This window comes from Prionailurus viverrinus, chromosome B1 (assembly GCF_022837055.1).
Source record: "Prionailurus viverrinus isolate Anna chromosome B1, UM_Priviv_1.0, whole genome shotgun sequence".
Lineage (NCBI taxonomy): Eukaryota > Metazoa > Chordata > Mammalia > Carnivora > Felidae > Prionailurus > Prionailurus viverrinus.
Window position 1 is genome coordinate 73519501 of NC_062564.1, and position 13013 is coordinate 73532513.

The following is a 13013-nucleotide window of genomic DNA, read 5'->3' on the forward strand; positions in this document are numbered from 1 at the left end:
TGCCATGCTGACATCACCCTGCTGGCTTCCTTGCTGTTCCCTGAACAGGCCTGGGATGTACATTGTACTCCTGCCTCAGGGCCTTTGCACTTGCTCTTTCCTTCAGATTACTGAAGTCAAGCTCCCTCATATAGGTCAGTCTTTACTCACATGGTACCTTCTAAGTGAGACTTCCGCTGACGATCTTTTCTAAAATTACGTCTTCCTCCAATATTTCCTTACCCCTCCTCTTTAGCAGTTAAGATTTATCCTAGGGGTAAAAGTGTTTTGTTTTGTTTTTTCCCTCTTTGGACATCAAGAAAACTTGTCTTGAATATCTTTGAACTGTAGTCTGAAATTATTGCCTCCTAAGAGTTTTAAGTGGTACTCTCATTCATCTTTAAGAGTCAGTGCTAAAGTACTGATACCACGCTCTTACACGTGAACTCATATCTCAAGGTTAAAAGTAGAATGAATGAACTTCTTTGTTTTAAAATTCTTTTCTAGGATCTTTGTCAATTATTCTGCATCTCAGTGTTCAGGAGAAATCCATTTGTAATCACTTCTCATTTATCCAACAGGGTGGACTAAGCGCCCAAGCTTTTGTTCGTGTGGAAATAGAGGACGTGAATGATAACGCACCTGTCTTTAACCCATCAACCTACGTGATGAGCATTAGCGGCCAGACCCAGCCAGGCACCGAGATCATCAATGTTCTTGCCACTGACAGAGATTCTGGGATATATGGAACAGTGACTTATGAACTCATTCCCGGAGACCTGTCGTCCCTTTTCACCATTGACTCCACCACGGGTACGTGATCTTGGAACGGTTTTCCTCTGAAATCAGTAGCTTCTGCGTAACAGCCAGAAAATTGGCAAAAGTGCTTTTTTATTAGCAGGGATGCTGCAGGGCTCATTTCACCTTCCAGAAGGCAGTAAGGTATATTGTAAAGATCTGAAACTTCGTGGTTAGATGAGACCTGGGTGGGAGTTCAAGCCTTGTTTCCTACTGGTCTTATGATCTTTCTTGGCCTCAGTCTCTTTACTTCAAAAGAAGTGCTCTTGGGGTACATGGGTGGCTCAGTCAGGTAAGTGCTGACTTCGGCTCAGGTCGTGATCTCACAGTTCATGAGTTCAAGCCCCATGTTGGGCTCTGTGCTGACAGCTGAGAGCCTGGAGCCTGCTTCTGATCCTGTGTCCCCTCTCTCTGCCCCTCCCCCATTCACGCTCTGCTTCTCTCAAAAATAAAATAAACATTAGAAAAAAAAAATTAAAAGTAGTGCTCTTAATCCCTATGTGGCAAGGTTTTCTGAGTATTAAAGGCAGCCAATTATGAGAAACAGCTGGCCAATAGTATTTATTTTGCAAATGTTCATTTACTCTGTTCATATGATCTTGCCATGTATGGATGATTTCCATCATTTCAGTGTATTAATAGATAATATTAGTACAAAGAGCATTGCATGGACACCCAAAGTAGATCCCTTTCTTCTACCAGGTCTGGCATTCCCTAGTGTCTTTGGGTCTTAGCTTCCATGTTGTTAAAATGGTACCTAAAGCTCCATTTAGTTCTCTAATATGGTAACTGCACCTGCCAGACAAGTGCAGTGCGTAAACTGAATCTTCTAGAAATAATCAAAATACAGGAGGTTATCATTCCCTTCTTACTGGTTTATTGGTAAAGTAATGTTTGAAATATTTGATTACAAGAAAATAGGAAATTTCAAGTACACTGTATTACATTGTATTACTTCTCAGATAGTAGAGATACTCTGGTCCTGAAATGATGCAGCAAAAAAACCCCCAAAAAACCCCGTTTTTTCTTTTACATTTTTCCTTCTTTTATATTTTTTAAATTTAATCTTACCTTATTGTAGTAAGAACACTTAACATGGGTTCTGCCCTCTTAACAGACTTTTAAGTGTACAATGCATTATTGTTGTTGACTCTAGGCACAGCATATCGCAAATCTCTAGAACTTACTCATCTTGCTTCACTGAAACTTTATGCCCATGGAGTAGCAATTTCCCATTTCTCCTTCCTTGCTAACCTGTTGCAACCACCATTCCACTCTTTGATTTTATGACCCTGACTATTTTAGAGACCTCGTGTAAGTGGAATAATGCAGTATTTGTGCTTCTGTTACTGGCTTCGTTCACTCAACATAATGTCTTCCGGGCTCATCCGTGTTTTTGCATATTGCAGGATTTCCTTCTGTTTCAAGACTGAATAATATTCCATCGGATGCAAATACCACGTTTTCTTTATCCATCCATCTATGGATAGACATTTAGGTTGTTTCCACAACTTGCCTGTTGTGAACAGTACTTCAGTGCTCATGGAAGTGCAGATATCTCTTTGAGATTACATTTCTTCTTCTTCTTTTTTTAATGTTCATTTATTTATTTTGAGAGAGAGTGAGCAAGCAGCAGAGGGGAGTAGAGAGAGAAGGAAAGAGAGAATCCCAAGCAGGCTCTGCACTGTCAGGGCAGAGCCTGACGCGGGGCTCAATCTCACGAATTGTGAGATCATGACCTGAGCCGAAATCAAAGAGTTGGACACTTAACTGACTGAGCCACCCAGGCGCCCCGAGTTTATATTTCTTCTTAAAGCACCTGACCGGAGCATGAGTAGAATATGTTTCTATTGTGATGATGGTAATGTCAGGTGCTACAATAGGCATTTTCTGTAGATGGTCTTTATTGGAGCTTCACAATCCCCTTTGCAACAACCAGATTCATTTAGCAACAAACAGTAATTTACACAGGAAATCATCTACCAAGTGAGCTTGGCTTCTCACCCAGGCCTGGTAAGGGGAGAGTCATTAATTCTTGTTTGGAAGGTGTACTTGCATCCGGTGTGTGACTTGCAGCCGGTGTGTGACTGGCTGAGGGATTAGTTGTTTTTTACAATGGCAGTCTCTTTTTTTTTAAAATATTTTTTTTTACCATTTATTCATTTCTTGAGAGACAGAGAGAGACAGAGCGTGAGTAAGGGAGGGGCAGAGAGAAAGGGAGACACAGAATCTGAAGCAACCACCAGGCTCTGAACTGAGAGCACAGAGCCTGACGCGGGGCTCGAACTCACAAACTGTGAGATTGTGACCTGAGCCGAAGTTGGATGCTTAATCGACTGAGCCACCCAGGCGCCCCTACAATGGCAGCCTTAATAAGGTAGAACTTTCCTTGCTCAAAATAATACACTGACATGGATCCTTTAACATTTCAAAGATCAGAAGAAAATACCTTTTTTTTTTCCCTTTGGGAAATTGCTTATCTTGGCTTTTTCAAAATTCATCTGAACTGCTTGTCAAATTGTCAGACCCTCTAGGACACTAGCATTGCCAAAAATATATAGGTCAGCCAGTAATCAGGGCACAGGATCTAAAAACATTTAGTAGATTGTTTTTAAAAGACATCAACATACTCCTCGTCTAGTTTCCCCTGGAAGGTCTTGAAGAATGAGCTGTACTGTGTTCTGTTTTTAGAAGAGATCTCTTGTTGCTGCACTGGCTTCAGTAAGCCACAGGCTTCCATTCCTGGCACAGGCTATAAGACAAATGCCATTGTTAATCAAGGAGAACGCTTTACGTGGGTCATTATCTAGGGAAGTATCATGGTATTTTTTTTTATAAAGCAAAGACCAAATTCGTAATGGAAGTAGCCTTGGGTTATTATTGTTGGCAGTTTTGATGCCGGTTCATTTAGGTTGAAGATGTTTTTCTAACAGTGCTTAGAATTGGGTTGCACTTAATCACAATTCATGAGAAATTCATGAGGCCTGGTAATGCTTTACTTTAACCTTTAGAAGAGAATTAAACAGCATCACAACTAGCTAAGGGGAAAAGTTGCTTAGTGAACAGGCAGTCTTTAATTTGAACAGCCGAATTCAAGTTCATCTGTTGGCTGACCGCAACTCTGAATACATTTTCTATACTGTACATAATAGTTAGGCTTCTAGGCCATGCCATAAAAGCTAATTTAATTGTCAGTGTCCTTAAAAAGTGGAACAAGGATCTGTGTTGGAATATGGTTTTCCGCTTCTGCATCTGTTTTTTGGTTGTAACCTATAAAAAGTTGGACTTTCTTGCTTTTGCCATTGGGTCTGTCTTTACAGAAGCTGCCAGTTTAAATACAGGGGATTGCTTCTATCAATATATATTTGTAGAATGAATGAATAAATGGAAGGAATGAATAAATCCTGATTACATATTCTTAAGAAACTTCAAGGGAGCGTCATTGATAACACAGGGCAAAACTTTGCTTAAAATCCTTGTTCCCCATCACAGTGTGGTAGGTAATGCTGTGGCCTCCAATCCAAATTCTTTCCAATCTCTCTGTGCTAGCTAGCACTTTTCTAGATGTATATGCTAACTATACTAAATATATTTGTATTTATATGTAGTTATATATAGCCTTACATACTTATATAGATGGCTAGCTGTGTAGTTTTATATTATATGAGAAAGAGTTGGAAAATTGATGAGCTAATTTCTACATTGTCACCTCTTCCTGAATCACTCTAAAAATCTCTCTTAGACATCCATTCATTTGCTCATGGTTGATGCTTCCTCTATCAGACATGCTATTTTATAAGCTTCCACGCTTTGTGCTATAGGCTCATGTTTTTCTGAAGACAAGAGGTTTTCCATTGATCTGTTTGTACCACAACCAAGACTCATGCTTTAAAAATAGAGCTCTTTGACTTTCTGTGTTCATCTGGTAAGAAAAATGTTTTGGAGAAAACTGGAAGGGGATGTGGTGATGTCATGGCTGTTTTCTCTTGTGGGTTTATCTTCCTGTTCTGTTTCTGGTTTTCTAAGTTTGTTGTTGGTTCAAAGCACATTTTTGTAAAACGTGCTTCGGCACCAGGAGAGAGATAGTGAGCCGAGCCTTCATTTCTCTTACTCTCCGTTAGCTGGGTTCCTTTGATGTGGGCACGAGTCAGACCACACTGTTTTGAGTTTTAAAAGAAGGAAACACAAGAGCCATATTTATTAATAGCTCTTTTTATGTCTTTAATCCCATTTAATGAATTGTATGTAGATTTTTTTTCCTACATTGTTTGAAGTGTTCTCTTTAGTAGCATGAAAAGGTAGTGCTTTAGCTTTTGTGTTTGTCCTGTTTATTTAGTAACCTTACACTGAAGCAAATGTTACTGCTAATTCAGATTATTTTAAGGTGTCAGACTGAAAACATTTGTGTTGGTCGTTTACAGCAGTCCAACGGCCTCTTTACTAGGGTTACCTTCAGTTAAATTCTTCAGGTTTACCTCTTTTTATAGAAGCAAGTCAATGATGTAAAGAAAAGTCAGTTGAAGTTCTAAAGAGTGTAGCTCATCTGTTCAAGGCAGAAAATGGAAGTAAGTTCATCCTCCCAAGACATATTTATTCACGGGGTGCCTGGGTGGCTCCCTCGGTTAAACTTCCGGCTCTTGGTTTTGGCTCAGCTCATGATCTCACGGTTCATGAGTTCAAGCCTGGTATCAGGCTCTGTGGTGACAGTGTGAGGCCTGCTTGGGATTCTCTCTCTCTCTCTCTCTCTCTCTCTCTCTCTGCCCCTCCCCCACTTGCATGTGCCCAAATTTTCTCTTTCTCTCAAAATAAGTAAACATTTCCAAAAAAAAAATTAAAAAAAGACAAATTTATTCAATACCTATTATGTGCCAGGCACTGTTTTAAGTATTTGGGATACATTGGTGAGTGAGAGAGATAAAAATTCTTGTTCTCATAGAGCTTACAACAAAAGCTTATGTTGCCCTGCCTATTGTCTGTTCTATGTTTAGTTGTGGTGTATACAAAATCCTAGTTTAGCATTACAGAAGAACAAGTAATTAAAAGGGTAACTGAGAGACTGAAACTGCCACACAAAGGCAGCCATGTCTCTGCGTTTGGTTGCAATCTTTTGTTTGTACAGGGTGTGTGGATTTTAATATAGACTGTAAGTAATGCAACACAGACTCTGTTTTTCTTTATTTCAAGGGCAAATCTTTTTCTAATGTGAGTGTTAGGCTCACATTTCATATCATGTAATGATTCTCATAATTCTTCATGATTGCCACTTTCCTACATTTAGAACATTCTGATGTGTAGCTAATAAATGAAAACCACATCTCATTTCATAAGGGATGTGAACCTACCCATGCTAAAAAAAAATGACTTCCTTTTATTTGCAAGACAGAGACTAAAATTAATCACGAACACCAAATCAGTGTGTGTTTCTTTTGTAGGAAACAAAAGCACATTGGAGAGTTTTCCTATTAATTTTTCTAGTATAAGATCACAGACTGGTTGGGGATGGAAGAGACTTTCTGATTCAGCTCCCTTATTTATTTAGCAGAGGAAGAAATTGGGGCTGAAAGGGATTCAGTGACTTGCCCGAGGATACACAGTTGGTATATGGCAGAATTGGATGTAAACCCTCTCTTGGACCCATCATCAGTTCCCGTTTTGGTCTGTCTCAGATGATAACACCTTTTAATATCTTTTCCGTACATTGCCTATATGAGCCTTACATCAACTTACGGCATAAACAAAACAGAGGCTTTTGTGCCCATCTGCAAATTAAGAGAATAAAGACCTTAAGAGTCTTAGCGACTTGCTGAGGGACATAGTCACAAACCTGACACTTGAATTTACTTCTCAGACTTACATTTTAAGGCTCTTTCCATTATTATGCCTTTTTCCCCCTTTTAAACTAAACTCAAAGCTAAGATAAATATAAGTTTCATTGTCTCAACTAAATAAGATAGAAATATGATCTCTCGCTGTGACTTCTTGTATAAGTCTATTGGAAATGCCAAATCACCTCTTGATTTATTTGCTCTTGTCGACTGAATACATAGAATTCCGTGACATCTTCTAAAATGGGTACGTTTTCCTTAAAAATCCTTATATTGTCGATATGAGACAAAATTTTCAGTCCGTTCCATGCCTTTCAGCCACTACAACTTAGTAACCCCAGTGTGTGTGAAATAAATAGTATAATGTCACCTATTCACTGAATAAGTTTCTATATTCTCACAAAGTGAATATAGGGAAGACATCATAAATACTAATGACCAATAAGAAATTGATATTGACATCCCATAGTTCTTGGTTTGTCTCTGTTTTTGGGAAAACTACACTTGCAGACTCCATGATTGGTAATGGTCATGATTTTGTGCTTGTTTTTGTTTTTAGCTATCTCATACCTTACAAGTTTAGCAATGACCCCCCAGCTTATTTTCTAACTACGAATGACCACCTTGATTGAGGATCTCATCTTTTTCAGGAGATTGGGTAATGACAGTCAATATTGCTTCATTAGCAGAATTGTGTGTATATTAGATTTTAATTAAGAGAGGACCTTTGTCTTTAAGTTCTTTAATTAGTCTATCAATTAAAATATTTCATCCCAACACTTTCCTCTATTTAAATAAGAAGTGACAAGGTAAAGAACATAGACAAACATTATTGTACATTATAATTGGTAAGCACAAATCCAAGCACTGGATAATTCAAGCATAAAATAACCAGTGCTCATTAATATCCAGTAAATGAATCAATGTCTGTTTTTTTTTAATTTTTTTAAAAGTTTATTTTTGAGAGACAGAGACACAGATAGAGTGCAAGCTGGGGAGGGCAGAGAGAGAGGGAGACACAGAATCTGAAGCAGGCTCTAGGCTCTGAGCTGTCAGCACAGAGCTTAATGCAGGGCTCGAACCCACAAATTGTGGGATCATGACCTGAGCCGAAGTCAGACGCTCGACAGACTGAGCCACCCAGACGCCCCTCAATGTCTATTTTTTTAAAGTTAAAGTTTGTCTCCTGCACTGCTGGTTAATAATAATTTGCAAGTGTCATGAAAAAAGAGAGCTAAATAATTGCTGTACTTTAAAATATGAAAATACAATGCCATAAATTCTAAGCTGAAAATATAGGCAAAAAGAGACATTCATTTTATTGACCATTTTGTTATTTATTACATATATATGCATGTTTATAAGTAATATATGTTATAGAGCTGTATATAATTAATTTTTGGCCCTCCCTTTTATTTATTTTTTATTTTTATTTTTTTTAATTTTTTTTTTCAACGTTTATTTATTTTTGGGACAGAGAGAGACAGAGCATGAACGGGGGAGGGGCAGAGAGAGAGGGAGACACAGAATCGGAAACAGGCTCCAGGCTCTGAGCCATCAGCCCAGAGCCAGACGCGGGGCTCGAACTCCTGGACGGCGAGATCGTGACCTGGCTGAAGTCGGACGCTTAACCGACTGCGCCACCCAGGCGCCCCGGCCCTCCCTTTTAATAGGCACCTCCATTTATTTAAAATTGTTGGATTCAAGTGGTGCCAGGTGGCTCAGTCAGTTAAGCATCTCACTTTGGCTAGGTCATGATCTTGGGGTTCATGAGTTTGAGCCCTGCATCGGGCTCGCTGCTGTCAGTGCAGGGGCCTGATTCAGATGTTCTTCCCCCCCGCCCCGCCCCTCCCCTGCGCGCATTGCACTCTCTCTCTCAAAAATAAATAATATAAAAAAATAGTAAAAATTTAAAAATGTTGGGTTCATGCAAATGGGTTTTCTTGAGCCTCTTTATATTCAAGTGCTAAAAAAAGTGAATGTTTTGAAATATCCAGCACGTAGAAGGACAAACTTGATCCTAATACTTCCCTCTTCTAAGTGGTCAGCATTAGTTCAAAGAAACTCACTAGCTTCTTCCTGGTCTTTAATACGAATTGCTTCACTACGCAAGATTGGCTTTGAAAGTAAAAATAAATAGCAACTGCTCAAAAGAGGCCTAATAAAATTCATACGTAGAGACATAAACTAGACTTTGTTCAAATATAAAGACATATTTGGTCATTTTACTCCCCTGCCTTAAATATTCTAGTGACTTTCCATGGCTCTTTGGCTGAAGGCCAGATCTTTGTTATGGTCTACCGGGGCTTTCATGATCTGCTCTGCTTTCCGCTGTGGCCTCAGCTCCAATAACTCTTTTCATCTCTGTGCTTGTTCCTTATATCAACTACCACTTCTCCTCCTCCTCCTCCTCCTCTTATCGTCAGACTTACATGAAGCAAGCTCATTCTACTGATGCATCAAGCCGAGTGCCAATTCAACTATCAGGCTGTAGTAGAAACCATAATATCATCGGAACTGAACACTGGAGGCTTCCTGTCCAGCCTGACTTTTCTGTCGGGACAGACCGTGGAAGAAACAAAATTGTATCTTAAAAAGTTTATAACTGGGCACTGATTTTTAAAGAAGAGAATGAGAGGGGCGCCTGGGTGGCTCAGTTGGTTAAGCCTCCGACTTTGGCTCAGGTCGTGATCTCGCGGTTCGTGAGTTCGAGCCCCGCGTCGGACTCTGTGCTGACAGCTCAGAGCCTGGAGCCAGCTTCGGATTCTGTGTCTCCCTCTCTCTCTGCCCCTCCCCTTCTCGTTCTCTCTCTGTCTCTCAAAAAAAAAAAAAAAAGAATAAACATTAAAACTGTTTTTAAAAAAATAAGTAAACACTAAAAAAATAGAGAATGAAATAATCTTAATGTTTAGGGGTACCAGGGTTTAAATAACCTGATGGATCTTTCCCATAATAAAGCTACCCTTGCCAGTAGAACAAAAATATGACAGCTTGCTGACTTAACAGCACTGTGCTTTCCTCTGCTTTTCATTGAGAGTGAAATGAAAAGTCTGAAAAAAAAAAATAGGAAAGTCTATTTGCTAATAGTATCTCTTCCTTTCTGCGGCCTGGACCTGGATGTGTACCTATTATTTGCCTCTCTTTTTTCTGCTTTTCCTGGACTCATCAGCTACCCTTTGGGTTATCATATTTTTGAAAAAACACTTTCACACTTCAGGGACAATCAAGTTTACAGGCCCTATAGTCCCATCATCCCTTTATGGTAATTTAGCATTAGCCTCCATGCAATCAAAATGTTAAGGGCAAACTCCATGTATCGATCACAGTAATGACTGTAAAGAGTGTAGGCCCTCAGAAGAAAGCTCTGGAAAATCTAGAGTATTCAAGAAAGGGATTAAGGACTATAGAACTTGAGATGAATCTCACAGGATAGCTCACATTTGGTCAAGCAAGAGGGAAGAATGAATAGTGATTCAGGAGAAGCAAACAATATACATGAAGACATTAAGATGGGACTTAGTAAACATTTGCAACCAGAAATTAAAATGTAGGTTTGGGGGGCGCCTGGGTGGCTCAGTCGGTTGAGCGTCTGACTTCATTCAGCTCAGGTCATGATCTCACAGTCTGTGAGTTCGAGCCCCGTGTCGGGCTCTATGCTGACAGCTCGGAGCCTGGAGCCTGCTTCAGATTCTGTGTCTCCCTCTCTCTCTGCCCCTCCCCCACTCATGCTCTGTCTCTCTCTCTGCCAAAAATAAATAAAACATTAGAAATTTTAAAAAATAAAAATAAAATGTAGGTTTGGGCTGAGATATATATAGAGATAGAGATATAGTAAATTCCCCATTGAGTGAGGATACTAGACTTAATGTCAGATTTATAAAGGAGATCTCTGGAAACAAATTTTATTATTCTGAACTTCGCTCACATCGTCAAAGGTAATAAATAAAGGTGAATAGAGAGTTGATAGTTTGCAGAGAGCTGCTCTTGACTTGTGGGTTCTCCTCTGGTGAGACGCCTACACCTTACTGACCACTTAGAGAACTTAGTATGTGTTCCTTCAGTTTGGTGCTAGCAGACTCAAGTCAGACTCTCACATCAGAAATCTAAAGAGGGAGTGTCTAACAATGGAATAAAGAAGAGGTTTCCAGGGCACCTGGGCGGCTCGGTCAGTTAAGCATCCACCTTTGGCTCAGGTCATGATCTCACAGTTCATGAGTTCGAGCCCCTCATCAGGCTCTGTGCTGACCGCTCAGAGCCTGGAGCCTGCCTTGGATTCTGTGTCTCCCTCTCTCTCTGCACCTCCCCCATGCGCACGCTCTCTCTCTCTCTCTCTCTCAAAAATAAACTTTAAAAATTTTTTAAAAAAATACAAGAATAGGTTTCCGAATGGAGACAAACTCTAGGAGTTTATAGGGGCAAAGAGTACTTAATGGTCTCTCCTGGATGTGGGTCATTTGTGAGGGAGAGAGCCGACAACCTGGGTGTAGAATCATTTCAGATGCTGCCCAGAAAGGGCCAGCAGGAGAAGTTTTGAACATTTCCAGCTTTGTAGGCATCAAAGAAGCAAGCAGTAAAGTGACCTGTCTAAAGAGAGATGTGCTCACCTCAGTTAAGGCAGCTTCAGATTGGAGGTTTGAAGCTTTCTCCAAAAAAAACAATGACAGCATCCATAAGAGAAAGTGGCTTTTAAACAGCTGCCCGGCCAAAGAGTGCCACCCCAATAGTGCCTGTCAGGTCAGAATGTTTCTGCTCCTCTCTCCTTTCCTCTTTTCCCCTTCCTTCCATCCTAGATGGTCAGGAACTCACACTGTTAGCAAGATGAGGGAGAAGAGCTAGATGGGGAAATTACTTCTGACTTGCAGCCTGTGTCCCGCCTGAAATTTGAATCCAGTTTTGAGTTTTGATTATTAATGGACCTTCATATTCAAATTATTAAATTGAGACGGTTTTGTGACTTAAACTAACAAAGAATAAAATACCTAGGAATAAACTTAACCAAGGAGGTAAAAAGACTTGTACTCTAAAAATGGTTGGATACTAATGAAGGAAACTGAAGATGACACAAACAAATGGAAAGGTATTCCATGCTCATGGATTGGAAGAATTAATATTGTCAAATGTCCGTAGTACCCAAAGCAACCTATAGATTTGATGCAATTCCTATCAAGACCCCAACAGCATTTTTCACAAAACTAGAACAAATAATTTACTATAATTTGTATGGAACAAAAGAAAGAATTTTAACGGGTTGACAGTGACTGTGGAAATTATAGGAGCCTCCTTAATTTTCACTTAGATGCAGGGGAAGAACAGTGAGCCATACGAAATAAATTTGAATAGGAGAAAAAAAGTGGCTCTCTGATTGCACCCCATGAGCTGTTTTCATCGCCATACTTGTTACATATTTATGGCAGTAGGAGATCATCATGTCTGGAGAGATGGGCTACAGAATGACAGAAAGCTACACTGAGTGAGGTCACTTATGAAGCACTTTAAAAGCATGACGGAGAAGTTCAAACTTGCTTTGTGTAGGGAATAAGGAATGACACGAGGATTTTGAGCCTTAGCACGTCATGGTGGTATTTAAGGAAAATTACCCTGGGATTGGTATGCTAAGTGGACTTGATTCCTGTTGAGAGGTCTTCTGGCTTGTAGACAGTTGCCTCCTCTCATTATTCTAACATGTTGGAGAGAGAGTGAGTTCTCTCCAGTCCTATAAGATCAGGCTCCACCCCTATGACCTGATTTAATCTTAATTACTACTCCAAATGCAGTCATATTGGGGATTAGGACTTCAACATATGAATATTTAGGGGACACAAGTCCATAGCACATATGCTCATTAAAGCCATAGGAATGTAAGGGGCACCTGAGTGGCTCAGTTGGTTGAGCGACCAACTTTGGCTCAGGTCATGATCTCGCAGTTTGTGGGTTCGAGCCCCACGTCGCGCTCTGTGCTGACAGCTCAGAGCCTTGAGTCAGCTTTAGATTCTGTGTCTCCCTCTCTCTCTCTGTGTCCCTCCTCTACTCATACTCTGTCTCTTTCTCTCAAAAGTAAATAATAAAAAAAATTAAAAAATAAAAACTATAGGAAGGTAAGAAGCAGGTAATGAGCTGTGCCATAGTCTCAACCCATAGAAGATATTCTCTTTTTATAGTTGTTCAGATCCTTCCATGTTTTCCAGCGTGCATATATTTCTCTCTGTGTGTGTGTAGGGGGGTACGGTACATATAAAGTATGTGTTAGTGTTTATGATTATATTTTACATATTCTGTAATCTAACATTCTCAGTTAGCAGTACTTCGTGGATTTTTCACAGTGGAGAACATTTTAAAAATATTTATGCAGTATGAATATTTTTAACACAGTGAATTGATACTATAGATTGATTTTTACAATTTTTTTCCATA

The 13013-nt window shown here is 39.8% G+C and overlaps 1 protein-coding gene across 1 annotated transcript in view; it reads left to right on the forward strand.

Moving 5' to 3' along the window:
• Positions 1 to 13013, forward strand: part of DCHS2 (dachsous cadherin-related 2) — a 250293-nt gene that overhangs the window by 143100 nt on the left and 94180 nt on the right. The window contains exon 3 of the mRNA XM_047857633.1: positions 561 to 792. Within this exon, the coding sequence (XP_047713589.1) occupies positions 561 to 792 (232 nt within the window). The remainder of the gene's footprint in view (positions 1 to 560; positions 793 to 13013) is intronic.